This window comes from Xylocopa sonorina, chromosome 1 (assembly GCF_050948175.1).
Source record: "Xylocopa sonorina isolate GNS202 chromosome 1, iyXylSono1_principal, whole genome shotgun sequence".
NCBI lineage: Eukaryota > Metazoa > Arthropoda > Insecta > Hymenoptera > Apidae > Xylocopa > Xylocopa sonorina.
In genome coordinates, this window is record NC_135193.1 from 13421582 (window position 1) to 13449554 (window position 27973).

Here is a 27973-nt window from a genome sequence, read left to right on the forward strand (position 1 = left end):
AGTAACAGAGGTGCAAATAAGTTTTACGATCGCTAATTGCGTGTCGTTCGAAATATGGAGGCCCGAGAAACCTGACCGCCGTCGAGTTTACTGAGTGACGATTGCGAACTTTGCGTGTACAGATTATCAATCACGCTGCGTAAATATAGAGACATTACGCGCAAAATTGTTTATTAATTCGCGCCTTTTTCCGTCTGTTTTTGCACGCTAACGTTCGTCACGGTACAATCACTTGATATCATTGAAATTATCGATCCACCATTTACTCTTGTGACATTACTTCGCTACTCCGCGACGCGTATATTACAGCTCTCGTACGAATATCAAGATCACTGCTTAATTTCAATCGCGACTCTTCCAGAGCTATCCGAGCCTTCGCTCGAAGCAACGAGCGACCCACGAAACCCTCGCACGACCGCCATTACGACGCTTTACCTCAACCAACATCCTCATCCCCCAGCACCATCAATCCACCTGCCTGCTGTCATCGATTCGACCTCCCTCAAAACGGCCGTTTCGCAAAGTAGAAAAAGTCGCGACGGAATTGATTGATACCCTCGCGCGTACCCAGTGGCGGACCATACCCGGGACGGTAATTAATGGACCGTTCACACCTCGCCCACGCTATTTGTCTCCGTTCCACTCCTCGCAGCGTGCACACGCCTAAGTCCACTGCCCCTGCGCGCAGCTTCTAACAGAGCGGAGAGTATCGCTCCGATAATTAATCACCCAGTGGCGATCACCAGCTGCCGGGATCCATTAACGAACCGATCGTCCCCGGTTTTCTTTTGCCCGTCCGTGGAACGCTTCCGACTTTGGCTACCCGCGGAAAGACCTTCAACTCGCGGTCGAATCATTTGTTCTCGCGGCGGAGATTGATACGCGTCTATCCTTCGAGTGGCCGCGGAATTAATGAGAATTAGCCGCGGATGCGTGAATGGAATCATTGATCGTTCGGGTGCCGCGCGATTGTTTGAAGAACGAAAGTGTGTATATACATATATATGTGTGTGTACGTACGCGGCGCGAGTTTTTCCGTTCAACCTTCCGCGCTGGCAACGTCTGAAATTCTTGCTGAATACTAGCGCTGCCGCATCTTGAAAAAAAATTCTACGCCACCTTGAAAGCAACGTCTCGATACATCGACTAAACAGTGTCGCGGAGTTATCCAGAGAAAATCCTATTAGCTCTCCTCAAGGCATTCCAGGAACCGTCTAATATCCCTCCGTTTTCAACGTCCCTCTCGCAGCAGCGCCAGCCGCCCGCGTCACCCTGTCCATTCACAGGGGACAATTTATCCTTGGACCGTTAATCGCTGTCCACGGGACGACGGACGACGTAGCCAGCGTGACAATAACGAAAGAGCATCATCGACGAGTCGCTGAAAGACAAGACCTCGCCGATGTTGTATAATGAATGGATCGTTCACACCTCGCCCACGCCAACCTCTCCTCCAGCCTATCTCTCACTCCCCCTCTGTTTCTCTCTCTTTACCTTTGGCTGCTCGCGAGAGCTGCGAGCGATCGGCACGATCTCCTAGGAGGCAGAGAGTCCAGAGCCCCGATAATTAATTACTTTGAGCGATCGAGGGCCGTAGATCCCGCGGTGCGGACTCTCCTCCATTGGGAGTAGTAGGCCAATTTGTCAGGGCAGTCACGCGCTTTTCTACGAAGCCACCGCTGACAATGAGTAAAAGGGCTGTCGTGGCTGATTACTATTCCGCGGACGAGCGTAAACGCGACTCGAATCGAACCGCGGCCAACGGAGACGACCTCCTGCCTCCTACTGTCTCCTTTTTTTTCTTCCTCTTCTTCTTTCTCCTCCGCCAGTTCTGGCTTTAATACGCGACGCGTATTAGATAATTAATCGCGCACCCTGGGTGGAGCGCGGCTGAAGGGCGCGCGGCTGCTACGCGTTCGCGATCAGAATCCGTCCAGTTAATCCTGCGTTCGTGTCTCGCGTCTCGTAGAAATTGAAAAGTTCAGCTAGAACCGAAGAATCCCGCGAGGGAATGGGAAGCTACGATCGGAGACCGAATGAATCCATAACTTCAACTCCTGAATGCTGGAGTACATCGGACAAATTTGCTGAAACAATCGTTCACCATGCTACCAATGGAATTGACAAGCCGGTAAAAGGGTAGACGTGTCTCGTTATGGATGCAGCTTCTGAATAGAGTCACGTTGTCGCTACTACGGCGACACGCGCCACGATTTTCGCAACATTAATCGTTGCGCCAGTGTCCCACGTGGAGACGGATGCACATGCACGATCGTGTACCTCGATCCCGTCATTTTTCCCAGCCGATCGTGGCCCGATCGAATCGCTGAAAATTCACCGGCTGACAGAAAACACGTACGAACGAAACTGTTCTCTATTGTACCGCGCGGTATCGCGCGGATCGACGCGGACGCGCAATTAAGATTCGAAAATCGTGCAACAAACAAACCTCGCGTCACCCTCCATTGTGTTCCGACACTCGAAACCGACTACCATTCGGCTCGTAACAGCCTCTTAGGCTCCCGAGTCATTAACGTATCCTCGAGTCTCTCGTTCGAACGGCCAACACCTGCCTTTTCGTCCGATTGCCACGAAGAATTCGTTCTGTCCAGGATCGACGGTCAGGACCAAAGTCGAACGCGATCGGTCCCACGGACGATTTCGGAGGCGTCACGTAGCCGGGTGGCCCAGCACCAGGAGACCACGCCGCCACACCTGCCAGGTCATTAGGGTGCAAACGTTAGGTAGAGATCGACGTGGACGCGGCTGGATGATGATGAAGAGACACACCGACCTTTTGGCTCGGAACGGAATTGGAAGCGAGGGACAAGAACGGTTGCTGCCGAAGGAAATCGAACGCACCAAGAGCTGACGACGCTGATAGTCTCGATCACGTTACATTTGGGTGACGATGCGAGGGGATCAGCGAGGGGATGACGAGCGATTTCGTTGATTAAATTGTTTCGAAGGAACGACGTGAATTTCAGGACTGCTCGGAAGTGTTGTTCGAAAGAAGAAGCGAAGAAGAATCCACGGAGTCGATTAAACGAAATACAAAATGCGTCCTTAGAATTTCCATCGAATCGTCGCCATAAATATTGGGCCATTAAACGGAAAGTAATCGTTAACAAGTAATCGCAAACGGAGATCTAAAACGGAGTTGGATAAGATGAAAACGGAACCAGGATACGCGGCGGTGGAGCGCGGAGGAAAGAAACAACGCGGAGGGAAGAGAATTGCGGTTGGCTAGAGGAGAGAGCGTAGGGCAGACGAAGAAGGGAGAAAGCCGCGTCGAGAGAGGACCAAAGGAGGAGGTACCCGTCACGAACTGCGGGCTAATTGTCCGGGAGATTGCTCCTGCAGCCTGCTGTGCGCTGCCGTTGCTGCTGTCTGTCCTGCACGTTGTTTCCTCGACCTCGAGGCAACCTCCGGGCGTCCTTAAGATCTTGATCCTCTCGGGGGATCGACTGGATCTCGGCTCGATCCGCCGTCGACGTTATTGTTTCCTCGTGGAATATTTATCCCGTTCGCCGTTTCGAATCGCTAAAAGGGACTGGTCGCACGATCCGCGTCGAAGAGAGGGTTACGAATTGTGCTGAAAAATTGGGATTGGAAGTATCGCAGCTATTCCTACCTACACCATCGTAACGAATCTACTAAATTTAAACACGAAGTTCAATCCACTCCTACGCGTAGAACCGTAATAAGAGCGCGCAAAAAAATGAGGAATCCGCTGGTCGAACATTTTTCACGGTCCAATCACGGAAGACAGCTGCAATCAGCGCGCGGCCACACAGTAGTATTACGCGTTCACGCTAATCTACGAGTAGCTCGAATGATAATTCCCAGGGGTGAAGGAACCTATCAATAAAGAAGGAATCGCGAAGGAGGAGCGGGACCAGCGGCAAGTAGATTAAGCAGCATGTAATCTGAACCGATTTTTTCTCCTTTTTGCCCCGACCGGCTGTCCCAGGGATCGCCTCGGGGCACGGTCAGCTCTGAAATAATTAATGGGAAAGCACTGTGACGAAATGTGCTCGATTCCGCGCGGTGGTCCGGCGTCTGTTACGTGATCGTGGCACGTAGAGGCACGCTCTCCGCGCAATTAAACACAGAGGCACGAAAATGAAGGCAACAACGGCGGGGTGACGTAACGCAGCCGGGGAACAGAATTATTAGACGATGCCGCGGTGTGCAATCGGCCGTTGTGCACGCGCGTGCATCAACCGGCAACTTTGAACCGCTAATGCACGCCGGGAGAATACATGCGGTTTCGAATCGGCTGCGATTTTATGAGGGATTACGCAACTTGACCACACATAATGGACTCGCCGGGTAGACATAATAAATACCCGATAAAAATTATTATAGCGTGAAAGATGGCGGGCAGGAGTAATCGTCGCGTCGACGCGAGCCCATTATCGATGGTTTCCTTTTTTGCCTGCCTCCGTGAAGCGATACACCAGGACTTACGAAACACGAGGTTCTCGTGTAAAATGATAGCTCGCGATTTTCCTGTAAATTTCTCGATCCCATCGAGATAGAGTGTGTCGCGTGCAGAACTACCCCTCGAGCAGGGGTTGAAACGAGTCGATAAACAATCATCGATCGCCATCGTCGTCGATCGTCGATATCAGAGCGGAAGAGGACAAAGGGAGCCGACGAGATAATAAAATTAACACGAAAACCGTCGAAACAAGACGCGAGATGTTACGGGAAACGTTCCGGCTGGCCATAAATCGCGCGGAACAAAGGGAGCAGAGATCGAGGCGAAAGAATGCGAAGCTCGCAACGAGCCGGCTAATTATTCTACACGGGTATCCCTTCGGCCTAACCGTAAGTCGGCCAGAACCGAGCGATCTTAAAGGCTCCGTTAATATTCCTGCTCGAAATTTATGCGGCCCGTACCCGAGCGCGGCTCCGCCATAAGTTACGTAATCCCGCGCATGGTAGCACGTACTAGTCGAAGTAGCGGCGACGATAAATCTTCGAAACGCGGTAACTCACGATGTTTCTCGCCTGCGGAGCCGGGACACACGAGAGCTCGGTGATTCCGAGGCCTAGAGAAACGAGGAAAGCCAAGCGATATCGCCGAGGGAAAGGGAGAGGAAAAAATAAGAGGCGAGCCACGGATGGTGTCGTGCACCAGAAAGTGAGATCTAGAGTCAGATGAAGAGATATCCGTTGTAAATGCCACCATTATTGGTCCCACGCGTTTATCGAAAATAAACTTCGACGATTATTAAAAGAAACGAAAAAAAAAAGAATCAAATGCTCAGCGAGATAATATCGTGATAATTAAATGGCGAACACTCGAGGAGCGTTTCGATCGATTCGATCGAAAAATGGCTAACCGCGATGTTCATTCTCACTTTTCTATCCAATTCTCACCGATCCCACGGATGCATCGCACTTTTCCGTCGATAGAAAAAAAATTCTCGCCTCCTGTATAAGAGACTAGCGCGAGCGAGAGGTTCGAGAAGAGAGGAAGAAAAAGGAAGGGACTCTCGCGAGGGGATGAAAAAAGGCATGGCTCCCGGTGCCGTGGCGGCAGGAAGCGGGAGTCTCGCGAGTCAGATCGAGGGACGTCGATCGATTGCACGACGCTGGCGTGGATATAGAGAAATTTCTTGCCGCGGCACGTTTCTCCTTGTTTTACAGAATGACACGACGTTCGAGCCGAGGCAACGCCACGGTAGAACGCCGGGGTATTAGTTGTTGGGATCGTTCTTGCCTTTACCCGGAAATATCGGGCTATTATTACTCGGCAGCCAGCGTCCGTGATTTATTAATCGAGAACGAGCTTTCTTTGCCGTGGATTTTGCAACAAAGCGGCCGATCCAGGAGCAAATGGGACGAGGTGGGGCGCCCCCGTTCGTCGCGATCGCCTCGTTTATGATTGAAAGAGGGACTCGACGGTTTTTACGGCGCGACCAGCCTTATCTGGCCGCGGGATGATGGATTCAGTTGTTGATGGAGGAAGCGTGAAAAGGAAATGTTTTCACCTTCGTGTGCTACTACCGAGGGAGCACGTGATGAATGAGCCTTGGGAAATTTTAGTCCGCTATGGACAGAGAACAGCGACTGGATGCGCGGTGGAAGCGGTTGGGGTAGGTTAGCTTCAATTAGATTAAGTAATGGTTCGTTCCGTTTGTTTCGAGTGTGTTGGAAAAAGCGAGGTGGCTAGGAAATTTTTACGACGCCGAGTTCCCTTGAGATCAAATGAGACGAACAATCAGAGAGTGGTCCAACGATCTAAATCGAAGTTAACAGCATGATCAACAACTTGAAATTTGCAAACGACGCCAACGATTCCACTGGACGTTCCCAATGTTCGAGGCGAACCTGAACCGGCTCCTTATCGACCAACGAAAATGGAGTAATAGCTACCAATACGGCACGGTGTGTTGACTCGAGAGCAACGATCGGGAACGCCGTAACGATAAGTGTACTCGGACATCTAGAGGCGCGATAAATTTCTGAAAATAATCCGAGTTCGGCTACAATTATCAGGAATGTCGTCAAGGTGGGATAGAACCGCCGCGTATACATCGGTTATTTCACGTGTTCGATAACGTTGGATCGTGATCGGCTACCGGCCAGCAGAGCGAGAAATATCGCGTGTAGAACACGAAGCACGTTCGTGTTTGTTTGCTAACGCGTAGAACGGTTGCCCGTAAACCCAATGAAACCGTACGATGCCGTGGTACCGAGTCTCTCGTCCGTAAAACCGAAATTCTTCTTCCTTTTAATCGTACCTTCGATTTCCCTCGAGACAGACTGTCCGATAACAACGCTGGGCTTAATATCAGCTGCAGTTTTCGTCTGGAACTTTTAACGACAGTTTAATGTCCGTCGGTTAGGAAAGTTTCGTGATAAGAACGCTAATTGTGCAAGTTGAAAGAAGACATTGGAACGGCCGTGTGGATCGTGTCTCGTAGTTTGAGTTTCTGGTTTGAGAGCGTTTAGTGGAAGGGAGCGAACTTTGCCTTCTGGCCATTTTGCGTTCGCGCCCGCTCAGTAATCACGGTGCGACGCGTAGGTCACTCGAATACTCTTCTCCATATTCCGCCTCCTCTTCGAACCAAAACCACCCCTGTACACACACACACATACAAATGATCGCGAAATGAAGAAACATCAGGTCAAAAGAGAGAGAGAGAGTCCCATCATCGAATTCGCGTCGAATGAAACCGTGGCAGACGTTGGAAACGAGAACATCGATCACCGCAGCACCGAGGAGCGGAGATGAAACCAGTCTATCTAGCGGCGTAATAAACGCCGCGTCAGCCTGCTCGTGTACACGGTCGCGTGCAAGGGAACGCGTTTGTAACGAAAGTAGCACGTGTAGAAGAAGTACGGTAAGTGGGCGCGGGGGTTGGTGCACGGTGGCTGGGGCCAGGTACGAGAGTAGCCGTGAGCTCGAGGAGCCTTGAGGTTCAGGCAAGGTGGTGGCCCCAGGGCGTCGGGTCACCCAGATTTCAATCTAGATACAGCATTCCTCGGTTAATTAGTACTGGCTAACTGGCCGTGAGCTCCATCATCGGGCCGAACTCCTGCTACGCGCCTCGCTACTCCTGCGCCCATCCTCTGCCCTTGCCTGTCCAACCGACGCTGACGTGTGTACCGCTCGCCGGCCAATTTGCGTCCACGCGTGTCTCCCTTCGTTTCTCTCACTTTTTGCCTGGCTATTCTATTATTTAAAACCGCGCGCGAGGTTGCGCCAGCGATTCGGTGGCTTTGGGGATGATCTCGCGACGCCACGGAGGGGTTGAACGCGACAAACATAAAGTAAAAAGAAGTTGATAGCGCAGCAGCGACTGTATGAAATAAAAGAATTTCTCGTTCTCGTGGAATAAAATTGCATCGACCTCCTTATTGCGAACGCGTGAATGCGATTCGATAAATTATAGAGCTCGTTAAATACCAGACGCATATATACATTCGAATTTTTCCGATTCGATCTCTGATCCCTATCTGCTGATCCGACTCGAGCTCTGGCTTTGGAAAAAGTACAACGCCCCGAACACATCAAAGTTATTCGACTCTAATTAAAACACATACCCGATATCGCTGAACCCTGTTATCTGGCGCACGCAATCGTTACCATTATCTCGATCTACAACGAACCCCGTGTACACATCAGTACGCTACGATATCCAACCGCCGACTACCCGTCAATCTTCATCAACCGTTGCCATCTAATGGCAACATTTCGTGAAAAACCGTATTAGCCGCGCGTCACGTGTCAAACAGCCGGAGAGAAATGGCCGCGAAGGGCACCGGGGCCAGCTCGAAGGAACGATTAAATACGAATTCAACAATGCGGCAATAGGTCGGGCGCAGGCACGACATTTTATTGTTAACTCCTAATGAGATCACTGATATCGATCGTAAAGGTTAGCCAGCAGATAGGCAAAGGGTAAAATAACGCGGTGACCTTTTACGATCGACCGTATGATACGGACGTAATGCCCGGCGCGGGGCGCAGTCGCCTTGATTACCACAACTTTTCGCGAGCCCAGTTCCGTGCTCAAACTGAATTATCTGTCTACGTAGATCGTGCACCGCCTCGCATTATGCAATCGTCCCGTTCCGCTTGGAATTCACTGTTTTTTCCGCTCGCCGTTCCTCCGACGAGCAAACTTTTCCAGTATCCTTCGAGGATTTTCTCGCTGCGACCGTAAACGCGCTCGACGCCTCGAGTGGCGAGTCTCTGCGGAGAGCTCAGGCCTCTCTTTTCTTCTCCACTGTTTGCACTTTCTTGCCCGCTTTCTTAACCAGTTTCGATTGCAACGATTAAATGGATGCATCGCCAGGGAAATATACCGGTTATTGTAAATTCAGTCGCGGTTTTGCGGTCGTTACTGCAATCGACGGGGGTTACGCGATTAACCTCTGGCTCCCCCAGACGATCTTTATCTCGCGGGTTAGATGTTACGTCGATCGTGTCGAGAAAAAAGTAGGATCGCGACTCGTATTAGGAATTCCAGGACTTTAGACGTCCCCGCGGTATGATTTCTTACCATTGTGTCAAGTGAACGGAGAAAAACAATCATAAATGAATTGTAAAAAGGTACAGAGCCGATAAGAAGTGAAGATACGCGACGGACAAACATCGTGACTCGTTGGTTAAGGAGACGAGGCACATCGTCGGATCTCACGCCACGCAAACCTGCCACTCGCTTCCCCTCGCTGCTGCTCGTTGCTCGCAATTATTAGACCGCATCCAATGTTCGGTAGTAATCCATTCACGGTGATATAATGACGACTTATTTTTTTTTTTTTATCACAGCACCGACGGTATCCGACGCGATCGCAAAAGTGCAGAGGTCGGACCTGGCGAGGTGAGGCCGTGTACCGAGGGATTTTTTGTTCATGCGTCGTCGGCCACGGGATCAGAGGTCGATGGACAGATCGTGGAATTCAACGATCGTCGGAAACCGCACGGAACGAACCGGCTGTGTGCACAGATGTACGGCGTACATCCGAGAACGAGCGACCTGTGTCTCGAGTTCTAATTCATCGTCTCGCGAACGCGATAACGAAGTGACGTATCATAGCGAGACTGTAATCGATCGATGATAGGTAATGATCACCTGTCGGAGTAGGTGACGCCAAGGAAATGCATCGTTAAATAGAAACGTGATAGATACAATTCTGATCTTGCTAGGCTTCCCGATGCGGACATGTGACTGCGATCGTGCGATCAGGATAGCGATGGCAGTAGATTGAGACATTTCTAGTTGGACTATCTTGTCGTGTGACACTCGGATTCTAATTTGTTCGTATTAATGTTTTTTAGTAAGCTTCTGCTTCGAGAAATATTGCGTCGAATGAAGAAAGATTTAGAAGATGATATTTCAAAATGTTTGTAGGCGTTATGTATGCAAGGATTATTAAAAATTGAGAAAACGAAGAGTGTAGTGGTGTTCGATAATTCTACTTTATTACGTAGTCTTGGTTCGAATATGGTGAAAAATAATTTTGTATATTCGAGGTATCGGTGTAGAGAGATTTCATGCGCGAAATAACTTAGGAATGATTTCCTAATTATCACGCAAACTATTCGACAAGTATATTCGATATTGTCCCATAAATTCTGCGGGTGATCGTAAACTTAGAATAGCAATTAATTAATGCCAAATGTACGTCTCCAACGCGGCGTCGCGCGACAACCGCGCGGACTCATTAATATTAATCGCACAGAGTTATGGTCGATTAAACCTTTACTACCTCCTACCTAAGCACCAGTCGCTAAAAACCGATATTCCTTTCGACGAGCGTTCAAAAACAATCCTACCTTTCGTCGATCGCAATGTGATCGCACGGATATCGTTAAACGCGCGATGGAAAAGCGCGTCGAGCGAAAAAGTGGTCGTCGAAAATCGAGAGAGACGAGCCAAGAGGACAACAAAGATCGCGCGCGTATCAAAATCAGCTACTTACGAGGTGCGCGCTAATTTGGTCAGCAAACGAACGACAGACGCCGTACTGAAGTCGATCTGTCCACGAAGAGTTCACCGACTTTCGTAAGCCAAAGTCGACGCTGGTATTGCACAACCGGTAATCCTCCGCGGAGTAAACGTCGACTTTCGGATGTTTGGACATGGTCCGTTAATTCGACCGCTTAATCGAGGACAGATTCAGCGTGTCCACTCGTCCGTACTTCGAGTTCACGAGCGACTCGCTCGAAGCTGCCGCTCGATGGAAAATCCACATGGAAATTGTTCGTTCGTTTCCTGTGAGGTCCGTTCACGAGACACTGATTGCGAGCACTGCTTTTAGTGAAGGAAAAGAGGAAGATATTGGATTGAGAGGGTCAGACAGAAGAGTGATAACAGTTCGGTCTATCAGCCGAAAAATGCGAAGCAATGTTTACGTCTTCGACGAACTTTGAGTATCAATTTTGAGACGGCACGTAGCTTCAGCTAATAATCGTGGACGAGCGCTCTAATTTTCTCGACAGACAGAGCACAGGGTGACAGATTGACACGTGACACAATTGCGTGTACAAGTACGACGGAAGAAAGTAATCGGCATAGGTTACACTCTCCCATGTGCGTCAAATGTCATCGGCATGGCCTGTGAACTCTATCCATAAGTACGATAAGCAATTGCTGTAGAAACGTGAATGACCTATAGATACTCTCGGCTACGTTTCAATCCGATCGACGAATAAGTTTCACTTATTTCCACGCTTCTCTACAATTCTACGCATAATCTCGTTATCGTCACACCAGAGAACTATGTATACTTACTCTATTCCAACCACGAAAATAACTAAAAGTAAAGTACCACTATTGATCGCGAATCAGAAGCGTTTCGATGCACCGTGCATAAAAAGAGAATAGACGTAGACGAACGTTAACGATATCGATAGCTTGGGTGTGTCGAGGTTGAGCTACTGTTTCGTTAATTGTGAGAACCATACATATCACGTACGATAGTTGCATTCGATATCGCGGTCTGCAGAAACAATGTTTATGTAAAATAATTGGAATAGAGATTCTGAGGCTCGCATCGATTCGAATACCCTCGAGAATCGTACAATGTTCGATTAAAGCCAAGATTCTTCTCTCCAGAGACAATCTAAGGAATCGAAATTACTGCTCGATTGAAATTCCTTTCACACCAGGCGAATTGGTCACGAAAACCTAATCGACTACCTGACGAAACAATCGAAACACCTAATCACTCGTAGAAAGCGTATAATCTCAGGGGAATATCGGGTGCGCCACGATGGCGAGGGAGAGCCAGCTCGAGCTGGCGTCGTCCAATACGACGCATCGACAGGCTCGCAAAGGCAGATATCCACCGGGTTAAGTTGTCACCGTGGCCCCTTCGCCGGACAGGACATTAGGGTGGAACCTGGTGGAGGCATTAAACGTGGAATCATCCTGAAATACGGTCAAATAAAAACAGCAGGCTACGACCCGCTGGACTCGGCCAGGTCGGGTTACGCATCGCCTTTACAAACGACTGACCTCTCCCTTCGAATCGTAGGAGGCCAACGAATGGAAGATGAAGCGAGCAACGGCCAGGTAGAAACGTCCAGGAACGAGCGAACGCCCAGATAAGCTCCCACCGAATTCGTTGCGTGGGAGAAATTCTCCGTTGTTCGCTGATTTTCGTATCCTTTCGATTTTAACGAAAATAATTCCCCCTTAACGTTTCAACCTGGCTAGAGACAAATAGTTGGTGGAAATTGTAATTGCGTTCTCAACCAGAAATCGAACGGCAGTAAGTGGTTACGATTGTTGATACGAGATACACGAGGCGTTAGAGTGGCACAAGTCCATTTGAAGAGTAATCAGAAACTTATTTCAGCCGGTGGTAATAAAATGTGTGTACCAAGCGGCAGATATTTCTGCGCATTTACTGTCTCAACGCGAAATAGGAAAAATACACAATCGGGACGAGTTAACCGTGGATAAATCCTGTTTAATTCCGTTCCAGACTTGCGAATGTGCAAATAGTTACGTTTTATGAGTTGCATCCGACGAACCGCGAATTCATTAGCGTGGAATTTATCACGCTTCCTTTTCTAACTTTGTAGAAATCTAAAAGCTTGTCATAATTGAAATTTATACAACGGAGTCGGGGTTCTAAAAATACGTTGCTTCGTTTCGTTGCCTCGTGTCCCGAGTTACTTCGTTTACACCGCGGTTCTGCTCTTCGACGGAGTTCTATGAGAAAACAAGCATTTTCTACGCTGCTGAAAATTGCTGAATTTTGACACCGCGTTCACTGAACCAAAGAAAAAAAAATTGAATCAACTTGAATCGTCGACTCTCGTCACGCGTCGCGCTAGAAGATTATCGTCTGCTTGCCACCGTCGTCGTATACCTCGAGAGGCCTAGTAATCGGTGCTCGAGGGTCCGGAGGAGCACTAAACCGAGCGAGGGGATTATCCAGGGATGCAGGGCTCTCCATAAAATCGGTCCATTTCCGTGGCGCGCGGGCAAGGTCAAGCCAGTTTCCTTCGAGAAGGCGGAATAACGCTCGGCCGGGTATATACGCGGCTATTCGTGGCGGAGGGATACGAAACGAGCGTGTAAACGTCGCGTATTTCACGCCAATGAAAACCGCACGGATCATTACGGTCGATCGCGGTCGGACGAGGAAATTCTCCGCTGCGGTCGACGCTTGTGTGTACCGTGGATTACGTTACGGCCGCTCTGCTCGAGTGGAAGGACGAAAATGAGAACTCCGAACGGAGAAGAGCGAAATGGTATCCCTGAAGCCTCCCCCCGGTACAGAGTAGCCGAGTTCCTTGACTTCGATTCGAGCGAATCCAAGTGAATCGGGATCGCCTCGCCGGTGTGAATCTGTTACTTCCTCGAGCGCGATTTCGTACGCTCGTTACTACTAGCTGCCTGATTTCGAGTCGTTCGTACCTTTTTTTTTCCTCCTCGTTCGTCTTCGAGCGCAAGTGTCCGAGCGAAATTCAGATCCTTTCAGCTGATCCCCGACTTGGAATAGATTCTCAACGGTGCGAACTGTACGCACGGTGCACCGTGAATTCCAAGCGACCAGAGGACGCAAATGCGTGCCGTGTGTGACAAGCGAGGATAGAAGCCGTGGACACGAGCAAAATTCAACGCCGTTTTCGGTGTCCACCGATGGAGCACCTGGTAACTTGCGCGGAACCAAAGATCGATCGAGTTACCAAAGAGGCGAAACGACTCGCGTCGTGTTGTTTGAGGAGATAATTGAGAAAATATGAGCGGACGGTTCCTCGATGGAGGGCGTCGACCGAGAGGAACAGCGACGCCGTAAAAAGTAGGAAACGATGGCGCAACGAGAGCAAAGCGAGGAGAATAGTCCAATAAAGTGGCCGATTAAGGGATCCCCGAGCGTATTTCGCAAACGGGACGACTGACGAAAAAAAAAGTCCTACCACCGGAATTAAGCGACATCAAAGACAGAGAGAGAGAGAGAGAGAGAGGAAAACACTGGGCGAAACCGCCGGGAAGGATGAAGGGGCGGGAGGGGTTCGAATTAACGAACAGAGAGCAGGGAATCACAGCGAAGCAGCTAAAAAGGAAGGGGGGAAAAAAGAGGAGCGGTGGCAAAAAAGAGGCGAACGAAAAGGAACGAATCGCGGGCAGATTAAAGGAGAGTTGCTCTCTCGATAAAACGAGCAACGCGTCGATGGCGGATGGAGAGGGGTGGCGATTCTCAGCTGGCGAGAGAAGAAGTCCAGGAGGAAGCCGGAGCGTTACGTTTACGCCCACCGAATCGTAGCAGCGCCGGGGACCGCGCGGAGAGAAAAGGGACCGGTGGAAAGCAAAATGTAGAAAGAGACATTAGAGGGCCTGAACCGGGTATACCTTTACGATACCGTCCTCCGCCATAAACGTCACGTATCTTTGGCTAAAGAGAGCCGTAGTGGCGCCCCTCGTGCACTCGAGCGACCCTTTATTAACGACGTGACTACGCGGACTTCCGGGACCCGGGGGAAACGGGCAAGGGCAGGGCGAGCACAAAAGCCCAGCCATCGAGAAGGGTCGCACCCGCGTTTCCACCCTCGAGACGATTGCGCCCGCGAAACGAAGAGTCCGCATAGAATTGCGCGAGGTCAGAGACAGGTTCATTGAAATACCGCGACCACTTTGTTGCGTATTCTTAATTACGCGTTTAGTGACTGCGATAATTGTTCGGTATATCGCGGTTAACTTACGATTCCGTTAAGTAGAATCTCGTGTAGGTTGTAATTAAGCTTGGAGTTATAGCGAAGCTTTATCCGGGGGGCGAGTGGCTTAGAATAGTGTAATTGGCACTCGCTAATAACAAGCGCAACAAGGGGTTAATAAAAGCTAGGGAATATCGGTGTTGAAAACGCTGAACGTTTATGCGTGGTAAAGTCAGTTTATGCGCGTACGAGTTACTCAATGAATACGGGATTCGCCTACGAATATGGGATTAGAGGTTTTTTTAGTTTCACAGTGGAGGCAATTAACATTCGTATCCGACGAGTGCACGGGTGACGTGCCGTTTGTTCGAAACGGAAACGTTTAGTCTATTCGCGCGTGGAGGCTCCGCTAATCTATCGGCGAGATTATCAGCGAATCAGGATTCTATAAGGAAATGAAGCGCCGTAAAGTTGCATTTTACGTTTATAGAGATCTTCGTAACGACATTAACTGTAGCCAGGGACCACTGAAACCGCCTCGCTGGTAGTAACTTAATTAAGCTAATCGGCTTAGAGAGTATGCACGTCGATAATCTGAAATCTTGGCGTCTCATTTAACCGAGGCACGTGCATAACTTTACGCGGCCAATAACGTATAACCGGCTTGAAAAATCTCCGATTCCCAGAAAAGCGTGAAACGGCTGTGAAACGCGATGGCGCGCGCGCGCGTTAACGGCTAGCGTTCGCGCTATTGTATTTACACGGTCGTTAAAAGGGGGTTGCGAGCATATTAAATTGCCGATCGCGGCGTGTAAATGAAATGTGGAGCCCGATTAAAATTCTGCTCGTCGGAAAATTTGGGTGCGCGCCAGTTCTTAATATAGCTACCGTGCAAAAGGCTAACCGACACCGAAACGGAAGACCACTTTCACGAATTTCACAACCAGCCCACCTTAATCCGATTAAATATAATCATCGACGGACCCGTACACCTCCCGTTCCCTCCGTTCAGCGGCCAGCTAACCGTGTCCCGATGCGATCGGCCGATCCCAAATATCGACGTAAAAACGCGGTCCAACGATCCACCCGGGGCAGGAACGGCCGGACGCTGTCCAGGCGACAGGGGCAAACGAGCTGGAGGTGAGCTAAAGAGAAAAGAAGAGAGGAGCCGAGAGGAGAGGAGAGGAGAGGAGAGGAGAGGAGAGAGCTGGGCTGCGTGTCTCCCGATTAAGAGCGAGCTTGCGTTCCAAGGCGGTCGTAACGCCGCTCTAAGAGCCCGTACCTGTCCACGACCGGGTAATACCTGAAAACATGTCTCTATCACGGAGGGGAATCTCCCTCGTCCGGTAACGCCTTCGCATAAAACCGACGTTTTATCCCGTCTCCGGCGGCCGCGACGTGTTTACGGCGTTTCTATAGTCGACGGTGCAATAACCAACGTCCCTCGTCGCTCGTGGAGGCCACGGAGCCGAGATTGGTACCGGAGAACCAGGCAGGGGAAGGGTTAGAATGCCAGAAAGGGGTTGGAGGTGGGGATATTTTGACGGGGCGGCGTTTAAATTAACAGAGGAGGTGCGCAAGGTGGCGCCGCGGGTCTCTTGCTACCCTCTTTAACCTCTCGCGGTTTTAACGCGCTACCGGATGGACACTTTTCGTATCGTTACGAGTTTCTAGAATTGCGAAAACAGATAAATCTTCGCTCTTAAAACAGTCTGCGAGGATTGTTTTCCTTAATTTTCAATTCGAATCGATTGGAATTTGATACGCGCGGATTGACACGTTGCGCCTCGATCGTATCTCGAGTGGCTACCGACGCGAGGCGGTTTCGTTTCTTCGTTTTCGTTCCGATCGATGTCCTTTGGTGCGCGTTTCTGGCTTGAACGTCTTTTTGCTCGCGCCACCCCTTGACAGCTCGGCGATCACGTCCAGGGCAAGCTGCGCGCTGGTCCCGGTCGATCGATACGGTTGTCCGATTGGATATCAATTAATAGGCTGGCTAATTATGGAGCATATTTGCCCGAGACACGCCGGATGCAGGCGTGATACCGGTGTTGGCAGTTCCAGGCTCCGTCCAGTGCGGTGTTGGGAGGTGCAGCTGCGCGGTTTCTGATTGAGAAACGGTTAATTGCCCCGCTGCCAGGCTACGGGTCTTGCGCTTAATGAGATCGTAAGTTTCATTGTAAGATAGCGATCCGAGTTTTCTTCGGACGGTTTCTCCTTGTTTTTGCCAGTCAGTTAAGTGTTCTAAGCGCTGACAACGCGTCAGAACTCGGAGCTCGAATTCTGGTACGGGGTGTGACTCGACTGGTGTTAGTTCAATCAATTTTCTCGCCTTTTTACACTCTCGTCGGCTGTCTTGCCGTGCAGGCATCGAGCGCAATTTCACAAGGCTCGAGTAGCGAGCAATAATTATTCGCACGAGAGTACGTAAATACCAGAAACCGCTGTTAACTCGATCCCAACGAAGAGTGGGGTTCGAACCGTCCGCCTAGCCACCCACACTTTGAAATTCGCATGAAAAATCGCACGTTGCGGCCCCGCGCAACCAACCGCCCATTCACTGCGGCAGCAGCAACAACCACCAACGACTCGAAAGCCCCCTGACGAGGAGAGGAGGTTAAACGGCGGACCCCCGTCTGGCGTTTCCATACAATGCGAGGACGAATTAAAAGCATACGTACGCGTACCACGGTGGCAGAAATCGAATGCAAACGCGTCGATTGAATTTCACGGCAGAGACAGCGGACCGACACAGAGGGACGTTCGAAAAATACGATTCGCACGGTGAAAAGAAAACGGTGAACGACGACGACGACGACGACGACGACGGCTACCTTCTGGCAGCCACTCGGCTCTCGCAAGAAGGACAAACGTTTACGTATTCGCGCGGCGTTTCGTCTGGCTTGTCATACCGACACGCCAGCGACGACGTCTTCGTACATAGTTGGTAGGCAGACGTGCCAACGGCAGACGGCTAAATATGCTCAAAGTCACGGATCCAACGACGATCGGCTCGCACGACCACGAATGCAACGCATCTGCGCGCTTTTGTGTCCCCGCGACAATCGCCTTTCAATTTTCCTTTATCTAGTTTTTTCTTTGTCTTGTCCCTTTTCTTTTCTTCTTCTTCGTCTGCTTCTTCTTCTTCTTTCTCGCCGTCCATCGCGGCGGCGATAGTGGTGGGACAGAAAGAATAGAGGAAAGAACGGAGAACGAGCCGAGAATAGGTTACGATCGCCAGCTGATCTTTTGCATTTAACAGGTGGGATGTGTCGTGATAGTCGTGCAATCAGTAGGCGAGCGAACACATCTCTTTGATTCACTGTCGGTGACAAAAGAGGAGGAGCGTTCAGGAGTCGATCGGCATTGTTAGCCCCGCGCTGTCCACCGTAAGTTTGAGAGGTCACATAGCGGTAAACTGGATTACGTGTATAGTGTTTAATTTAAACAAATCGTTAACGTATTACCTCTGTGTAACTTTTTCGGGGGCAGCAAGTTTCGATTAGAAAGCGAGTTGGCTGGCAAAGTGGCTTCCCAAGCGAAACCATTGATCATGATGGATGAAGTTTAATGGAAATATGAATTCGAGGCTAATCTCGATTGGTTCGAGCTCCAGGAACGAAGGAGGAATAACTTTCAATGAATTATAGAGGGTTAACATTTTTACGAAGTTCCCGTGAGTTGGAACAGGTGTCAACTTCTGCGAGCGTGGCAGCCCATTTTAACGCCAAGCTCCATTCAAACAGGTTTAGAAGGTAAGTGACGGAGATAATGTGACGGATTTCGATGCGATGCACCGAACGCGAAATAGTAGCGATAAAATAAAGACGGATGGAGCGGTTTCTCTTTTTACGTTGCGTACGAAAGTGCTTTCTTCCATTCCAATGCGTTCTTCGCTACTTTGCTTTCCAAGTTTCCCGTCTACTGCGATCTACAATACGGCCTCGTAAAAGTATCCGATTGCAGAGAAGTTACAATATTGTACGCCGTCCATTCGGATCTTGAAATAAATTCAAATCGAGAAAGCGCAAGAAAGTCGCGCCGAATTTTTCAGATTCAATCGACGCCTCTCGTTCGACCAGTATTTGCCAGTAAAACAACGTCGAACGAAATCCGCCATTCTGGACCACTCTATCGTACATTCCACTCGTCACTCGGCGGAGGAAAATTGGAACGAACGGAGAGAGAGACTCGTCGGAAGGGAGCAGCAGCAGGCGCGTGCGAACGGTTACTGGCGCCCCTGTCGTTCCGACAGGTGACACGGAAGTCCTTAATCGCGCGATGACGTTTCCACGCCGCGAATCGGGCGAGTCACGACGCTTAATTGCCCCCGCGAAACGTTCAATGGCTTTTGTGGCATCGTTTCTGTCACGCGTTTATCTTTCGGGAAACGGCCGACGAAAGGGGCGAGAAGCGAAGAAAGGAGGAAGAAAACGGTTTTGCCCTAGCCTGGCGCCATTATTGTCTAGCCGGTGGGAAGAGCGCGTCGAGAAAAGTGTCGATAACGAGCAATCAGAACGGGAATGGAGGACGAGCTGGGCCGGATAAAAGGAGGAATCGAATCAGGACTGTTTGGTCACGATGAAAAATCGGAGGAACGCCAGCTGGCGAGGCGTAATTGCTCGCGGATGCTGCGGTGGTACGGCTGTTCCGCGGCTTCGGGAGGATTCGCACGCGGGCTGGCTGCCGCGATGTTGCCTCGAGTTAACGACGCTGGATAAGGTGGCCGAAGAGGGGAGCTTGCGGCGAAACGACACGCGACCTTGAGGGAGCTGATTTTTCGTCGCGCACGCTGGATCGGTTGCGCGGTTCGCCTTGGGCTCCCCGAGATCTGCTGATATTCCAGGAAAACTGCGGGAAGTTGCCGGTGACGCACGGCACTTTTTCTCTTTACGAATCGTGGGTGATCCAACGGAGCTGTTCTGCGATCGGAAATATTTCACCGGGGTTTTTACCGTCCTTGCGTCAGCTTGTAAACTCCGCAAAATAGAAATACAAATTACAAACGACCGTAGGGAAGAAAACGGAAGGCTGCGCGAGACCGTAAATTTCGGACCCAATTAATATCGTTACAGGTCGAATGAAAAGGCCTCCAGCTCGAGGCGATAAAAACTCGGCCTTGCGCGAGCGAAATCGTCCGGCAAAAAGGGGCCGCCAATTTCCCGTAGACAGTCTCTAAGAATGGGAACACCTGTTTCACAGAAGCAGGAAACGCTCGATCTACGAGCGATTTGAAGAAGAAAGAGGGAGAGAGGGCTGGGGCCCGCAGAAAACGGCGGCCAAGTTCGTTAAAGCCCCGTCTCCCGCTGTTCGAAAAACTAATGGGCGCGCCATCAGGACGGAAGCCGGGAGAGCCGCCACGAAATTGCCCCGCGAACATTCCTAATCGCGTTTCCACCGAGACAAAGCTGGGCTGCGCCCGCGAGAAAGCGGGAAAGGAGCAGCAGGGGAAAACGTCCGACGGGACGAGGGGGCGAGGGACGAGGGCAGACAGAAGACGAGTGAAACGAGAAAAAGTGGCAGACCACGCTGAGAGCCCGCTCGAGGTGGGAACAAAAGCCACCTTTCCTTCTTATTCTTATTCTTCTTCTTCTTCTTCTTATTCCTTTTCTTCCTCCTCCTCTTTTCTTCTTCTTATTCTTCTATGGCCAGAGAGACGGCTTTTGACTCGATACGCGTATATATATATATATAAGGATCACTCGTTCACCATTGTGACTTCTTGCACGTATGAAAAACCACAAACCACCGACGTTATTTCGCGGCTGCGAACACGAACGGACCACCGTTCCACGAACCCCAAACCGCGTAATACCTCTGCCCTGGATCCTTTCGTTCCTCTCCTTTTCGCTCCTGGTTTGTCCCTCCGGTTTGGTCCACCGCTTCGCGCCATTACCACGGTGCCGAATCGGTTTCTCGTTTGATCGACAGTGGTCGATCGTTACCGCGTTGCTCGCCAGTATGGTTGGAGGAAAACGGATGAAAAATGTTGATATTCTAAGAGGAAAGAACTCGTCGTGGTCGTGGAAGTCGCTGGTAACGTATCGCGAATTCGAAGAGCGAAGCCAGCTCGCCTAACCGGAGAGCCCTAAATCGCAGGAAATCGAGGTCGATGTTGACGTTTATCGAAACCGACGATCGCGTGCCCCGCGACAAACTATCGAATCATACGTCGGACTGGTTGTCGAGCCGCGGACAAATTAAACATGACAAGGTGCCGGCGATACGTGGGCGATCGTACGCAGTTAGAAACCCGCTTTTGTGCGGCTGTTGGCTGGCCACAATGGAGGCGAAACGATTCCGCGACCACACGCCGATATCCATTCAGCGGGTACCACCTTCTCCCCCTGTCGAAGCGGCTCTCGAGAAAACTTGCCCCGCCGGTCGACACGCTCGCTGCCAGTTTGGAAACTTAACTCTCAAACCGAAGACGGGCTCGTTTTTCTTCGAATCCCTAGAACCGTGGCTATGGGCAGACCTTGCCAGAAGGTAACCACCGTGCGAGGAAACGATTTTCCTTCCTTTGCGGCCGCGATCGATTCGAAAGACAGGTCCCAGAACCATTGCGAGCGTTTCTGTTTCAGACACGGTAAATGAGAATTAATTCCTTGATAATCGATTCGATCGACCCTTGAGAAATTGTCTTGCCTCTGGTTATTAATTGAATGTAGGTACTACGAGGAAGAAAGAATTGTTTGAGAGAAGTTTCTTGTCGAGAGGAAGAAGGGAATGGACGAACGGTGAACTCGGGAGATCTAGCACCCTTGCCAGCATCGTCGGACCAACAGAAGTATTCCATTCACCACTTTAACGCGGTACCGCGAGGCAACACGTGGGCGGAGCCGCGCGTAACTCATTGTCAGTCAGAAACAATGAAAACGAGACGAATCCGCGCGGCGATTCATTCGCCGGGCAACGATACGCAGGCAGATGCTTTGTGGCTCATAAACAAGTCAATCGACGATGCGGGTCAGCGACGGAACGACCGGTCGCGTTTGCACTTTGAGCGATGGCCAATCTTTAAACTCGCTCCGACTCAGGCTCACGAATATTATTCAATCGACGATGGAACCGCGCAGGATGAAAAACGATCGTCGACCGACACCGCTCGATTCCGTTATTGAATCTCGCTAGAAGAGGCGAGGAACTTTACTTCGAACCCCGTGGCAAACTCTATGAAACTCGACAGAAAAAAATGCCGCGCTTCGAACGATCGATGAACGTTTTCAGCTCGAACGCCTCGAGATTGCTTTTTACATAACCGCGATAACAATGGCCAGTGAACGTATCTTCGTTTGTCGGCGATTACCTCCGGGACGACGAGCAGCCGTCGATCATTAAAACCAGCGAGGCCACGGCCGCCAAATCGCGCGCCATTGGCGATCTGTCAAAACGTCGAATCGCCTTCGATCGACGGTGCGTCCCGCGACAGGGAAGGTCGCTGAAGTTGCCTGACAATTTCATCGCGCAGCCGGCGCGACGCGATAAGATAACCGATCCGTGGCCGCCGGAAATTGCACTCGTTTCGATAGCTGCCCCCTCGATATCCCTTAACCCGACGTAACTCGCGTAAAGAACAACATAAAACGATATAAAACGAACGCGAAATCGCGAGACTAGCTTTAAAAGTAGCTCGTTTCTCGCTCGAGTTATCGCACCTTTTTTGCGATCCAATAACAGACGGGATGCGGATGTATTTCCCGAATATCTCGACGATTCAACCGCGAGAGTCGATCGTTCGAATCGGGTAGAAATTGAAAAACGGTGTACGGGTTTGTACAGCCGCTGCAGCCGCCGTGGACGAGCATTAATCCCATTAGCGGTCGCGTCAAGGAGACGGCAGGCCTGGTCTCGTCCGCGGTACCAGCGTTCGCCATTAGTTCGCCGTTACATCGCGACGAATTCGTTCCGCGAGATCGGAGCTGTCGCCGAATCACGGCTCGCTCCGGGCACCGGTTAACGAAGGCGCATCAGCTCCTCGAAAGATAATGTATTCGCCGTGAAAAAGACGCTGATTGCTGCCGCCATTGTGATGCGCTCCGCGGCGAACGGGACTGGCGACACGTGGGACACATGCAAATGACAGAACGTTCCATCATCATCTTCGACGCGTCACCGGTTGGACCGTCGAGAGAGTTAGTTGCGCTGATCTTCAGCGAATTGGACGCCACTTTTTTCCTTCGGCCAGTGGAAAGTAGAGTGGAAAGAAGCGCGTCGCGGAGGGTTATTGGAAGATTACGTTCCACTGAAGACTTAGCTGTATCATCGTAGTTTAGATTGTTACCGGAACTGCGTAGCCGTTATATCTTGATCGCTCTCCTGAGATATCCTTCTCTCCCTACTTTTCCCGCGTTTCTCTCGACGCGTGGTTGGCTAAAAGTGTGCGATCAGTTTCTAATTTTTTTCTTCGTACACTTTTTCTAGATGCATTCGAAACTGGTAACCAACAATGCGAGTAACGAATACAAGGTATCACTGTTCGGGTAAAAGGAAGCGAGTAGCCAACGAGAGAGCCAGAACGAGCAGTTTCGCGGCAAAAGTCCGTCGAACTGTCCGAGGATAGTTGTCCGTGGAGCAATTTCGACGGGTGAACGGAGAAAAAAGGAAATCACCGGAGCCCCTCTTAATTAGAAGAGCCCGACGAATAACCGAGCCCGATTCGCCAAGATAAGGCTGTTGGGAATTTCGGTAGCTAAGTGGCAGCCTATTCGCTACCGACAACTCCCAGCGGCTCCTAATTGTCAAGATCGAGAACCGTAATTACACACTTCGACATTAGTTCCCCCGACTCTTCGTCTTCCCGCCTCTCTCTTTCTCTCGGGACACCCTTTTAAGACGCTAGGGGATCCGTTTTACGGCGAAAGCCCACCGAAAATACCGTCCGACTGCCTCCTGTGTCTGTCCAAGTGGATGTTCCAAGGTGGCGGTGATAAGCGGAGATAAAACTGCGCTCACCGACGAGTAATGGGTTCCAAGTGAATTATGCACTCGCGAGCACCCACGCTGTTTACGGAATGCAACGATGATCGAAACGCTCCACAAAGTTTTTCAGGTAAAGAATTTCGTTGGAATTTCAGGGTGAGGAAGTTTCTGCTTTTGTGCCAGTTTGAACCACGTGGCGGTGAAGTTGAGGAATCGCAGCGATTCGAGGAGGAAAATTTCTTTAACGCGTGTCTACGAATATTCGATATTCTCGTACGTCGATCGAATAGTCGACTGTGCGTACAGCACGAATTCCATCGACGAAGAGCAACGCCTACCGTAGCGGCTCACATGTGTTTCATAACTCCGCGCGAGTCGTCATCGCGAAATAGCATTCCGTTGCAACGAGCACGATACGATTTTGTCCGCTATCAACACGTACGACTGATTAGGCCGGCGAGCGTCGACCATGAGAAACGATCCGCGACCTCGGGACAATTTCTCGCCGCAATCCACGCCGATTATTGCACCTTACGTGTCCACGCGAGAAGCGCAACGCGCATCGTTGCGAATCTCGCACGAATTATCGCCGTTCCGAATGTTCACCACTCGGATGACCAGTCGGAAAAGTTTTTGCCCCTGTTTAACGCGATTGCAACGGTTCGCCTGAGTTCCTGGGATTGTGTAATTATTACCATTCAGCTGGTAGAAAATTATCGCGTTCGGCAAGGTTCGATTCAATTTTACTCTGTCGAGCGTGCATTATTCATTCCGCACAAAATTACAGTCCCGCGCGAAGTTTGCAACTCGATGAACCGTCGATAATGTACAAAACGGTTTGCAGTATTTAATGTTCCGTAAAGTGTTGAAGAAAAACGAAAACGATGGAAACTAGTAGAAAAATAATATCGAGCGATTACCGTAAGTGCTCGCCTAATATTCCAAAAACAGCAACGCTCCTATTTTCGTCCCGGTAAATTGATCGTCGTCCCTCGTAAGAACTATAACCAAACACGTTTTTTCCATTACACCGTACATTTCTCAAAAAAGGACTCGACGTATCGCTATTAAAGGCAACTATGCAATTTGCGATTACGCGATTACACAATCCGAATAATACAAAGTTGCAGGAGTATAATACAGCGATGCAATTACGTACAGAAAACGCGATTTTTCCACGCGAGAGGTTATTAATCGTGACATAATTTACGACCGTTGCGAAGCTTGCACGTTTTATCAGTTTGCTCGTTTGCCTTTAACAATCGACGATTATTGGAGCGCGCCGCCCCGAATAGTCTAACGATGAATGACAATGCCACGTAAGAGCAGAACGACTACCACGAAAACATCGACAACGTTTGAGAAACAAATTCCGCGAACCACTGCTAAACGCTCTAATCTGACATCGCTCAATCTCCTTCCCACGATTATTGTTTTTGACGGAAGACTGAACGCGAAACACGCAACCGATAAACACAGTCGTACGATAAGCAAGTTAATCGCTTATCTGCTTCATGAATGTCGTATCGTTTTGAATGTCAATAATACTATAATCTCGCGAAGATCCATTGCGCGATGACACGAAAACCTGACGCAATTGTCTGCAAAAAAATACCGCACACACCTTCTCGACCGTGCAAAATTAATTGGCGTTCGTTTCTCGATTCCGCGAGTGTCCTCGCGATAGCGGAAACCGACGATAACGCGGTTTCAGAAAACGAGAGACGAAGCGAGGAGGCAACGTACGCGGAGTATCTGTTAATCGATTACGGTCGATCGGTGATCGAGGTGTCCGAGGAGGTTCGAAGGCTCGCGCGTAACCGATTTCCCGCGAGGTCTATCGAGAGATTCTTCTGCGAAACATTACATCAACGGACTCACCAGTGTAACACCAGGCCGGCCAGACAACAGGGCTCTCGGTGTCCAGCTCCCTCATTCTCTCAGCGACCCGCGGACATCTCCACTCCGTACGTCCCGACGTGGCGGTGAGTATGTCCAGTTTGATTCCCCACGCGAACAACTTCCCTCTCGAGCGACGATCAACCCCCCACCCCCCCCTCAAGAATGAAGAAAAAAATCGAGGAAAACTGAACGACGAACGATCGTTCCGTCAGTCGCTAACCCGCACAGGAAATAATAGATACCCCTCTCTGTTCAACCCCCTTGAAACTCGCTCGGCGACCACCTGTTGAACGTCAAATCTGCATGACGCGGGAACGCTTCTGCCCGGCAGGGATCATGTCCGCGACTCCGAAACGATCGTTTCCTCGCTCCCGGTGCGAATCGTCAGCGAACGGAAAGGTTGTCGAGCCCCCGTTGCCTCTTTCTCTGTCTGTCTCTCTCTCTCTCTCTCTGTTCGACACCACCGAGCAGTAGCCGCACGTCCATCGACCGATTAAAACGGGCTGATAACCGGAGATAGGCGGTTCGCGGTGATAAGGCACGGAAGCACCGTCATCGGGCCGATATTCAATTCCCTTCTGGCCTCCTGGCCGGGGTTCTTGTCCCTCTTTCTCACGCGTGTTACACGAAAACGACCAGTCCCCGTCTCGGATCGCGGACTGCCGCCGCGGTCGCGCACTAAATGTCACGGAAATGTCAATGAGGAGTCGCGGACGTTTGACACCTTCACCGCTGGGTCCCCTCTTCCTCTTGGTCGGCGTGCAGCTAGGCGTCTGCTGGCCTCCACGGGCCCGAGACCCAATTCCCTCCGGGTCCTGGCGACAGCCGTTCCCCGCCCACTTCTTCTTCCTCTTCTTCTTCTTCTTCTTACTCCGCGATAGCCACGATCAATCACTGACACTCTCGAAACACGTAAACACCGCGGCCGCGATCGTCGACGACCGTCGTCCGACGCTCGACTGACGCGCGTCGCTCCGTGTCGCGTGGCGAACACCTCCGGACGGCCCTGCTGGCTCGCTGGTTCCCGGAACCGAGACCGTGTCCTGACCGTTTCCAGTTTCCGCGGCCTCTGTGTTTACACGCGGACGGTGTTACGCGCGGTACCGAACCGGAGCCGCCGTCCTCCCCGTCTGCCCCCTTTTTTACCTTCCCCTCTCCTCCTCTTTGCACCGCGGCCTCTCTGTATCGCCGTTTCCGGTTCGCGTGCGAGCACGCGTCGAACGAAAGGGGTGGCCCGCCGAAATCGTGCCGCCACCGCGGATGGAGCCCCGCAGGATCCGTGGCGTGTCCGGGTCACCTGGCGACCCGGTAGCGACGGAATCAGAGAGAGGATCGATCGATCGTTGCCTCCGCGCGGTTCAGGAGGATCGTTGACGTAGCGCAGGATGACACGACACTACAACACCGCACTGCTACGTGTGGCGACGTCCAAGGGGACACAGAGAGAAGAGACAGAGGGAGAAGGACGAAGCTCTGGGTAGGGGTTGTTCCGGAGGAGATACACGGACAGCGACCGAGAGAAAGGGGGAGGAAGAGTGTTGTCGGAAGGAGAGAGAGAAAGATCGTATATGTGAACGCGCGCGCGTGTCTGTATGTGTGTGTGTGTGTGTGTGTGTGTGTGTACGTGTGGAGGGAAAAAGAAGAGAGAAGGAGAGATAGAAAGAGAGAGAGAGAGAGAGAGAGAGAGAGAGGGAAAGAGAGACAGAGGGAGAAAGAGGGAGAGAGAAAGAGAAAGAGAGAGGGAAGAACCTGACCACCGGACGCGCTGGCTTGGTAGGCACGACACACAGGTAAGCGGAGTGGCACTTAGGTTGGTGCACCTGCCGCGAGAGTCCGCGTCGTAATGGGAGCGGGGCAACGGGCGGCAGGTAGGCAGGCCCACCGCTCGTCAACCTGCGGGAGAAGGGGAATCAGTCACATGGCGAGGTGCCCCGCGCTGCCTGCGAACAAGGAGGTGGTAGCCGCCGCCAAGTGGTGGTGGACAAAAGGTGGACCGGTGGTGGTGGTACCGATTGAACGACGGTGGTGGCGAACCGTGCTCCACCGGGTAGGATACGCGGACCGGCGAGAAGGAGTAGGAATCGAACCAGGACCCCGGGAACCGACCGCGTATACCGTCTACTCTCGCGGAGTAACCTGTCGCTTCGGGACTTCTTTGTGGATGGGTCCGAGAGGCGCGCCTACCGGGGCCATCCTTTTCTTTCTTTACCGCGCGGACGCGGTGAAATGCCATCGGGTTGCATCGCGGTCTCTGCGCTTTTCGAGCTACGCTCCGAGTCGACTTTAAATAACAAACTCGGAGCGCGAAAAGTCTCGCGGAACGATCTCGAAAGAATGCGACGGGTCAGATCGACGACGACGATCGAGGGATCATCGAGTTCCGCGTGTCGCATTCGTTTTCCAGCACGATATCCAAGGGGAACGACGCGAAAGCGTGTCCAATTATTTTCGAGGGAACTGCGATGGGTATTCCCGGGGGGAGAAAGTGATTCCTTCATTTAGATTTCATCG

At 51.0% G+C, this 27973-nt stretch overlaps 1 protein-coding gene and 1 long non-coding RNA gene across 2 annotated transcripts in view; both read right to left on the reverse strand.

Moving 5' to 3' along the window:
- LOC143428285 (uncharacterized) overlaps positions 1 to 25613 on the reverse strand; it is a 113425-nt gene extending 87812 nt beyond the window's left edge. Inside the window, exon 1 of the mRNA XM_076903031.1 lies at positions 25442 to 25613. Within this exon, the coding sequence (XP_076759146.1) occupies positions 25442 to 25496 (55 nt within the window). The 5' untranslated portion in view covers positions 25497 to 25613. The remainder of the gene's footprint in view (positions 1 to 25441) is intronic.
- A 267-nt stretch (positions 25614 to 25880) lies between these two features.
- On the reverse strand, positions 25881 to 26539 carry LOC143424771 (uncharacterized). The gene is made up of 2 exons (XR_013101977.1): positions 26348 to 26539; positions 25881 to 26316 (listed from the first exon to the last, which is right to left on the reverse strand). It is a non-coding gene; the product is annotated as an uncharacterized LOC143424771 (long non-coding RNA).
- Between the last annotated feature and the right edge of the window lie 1434 nt (positions 26540 to 27973).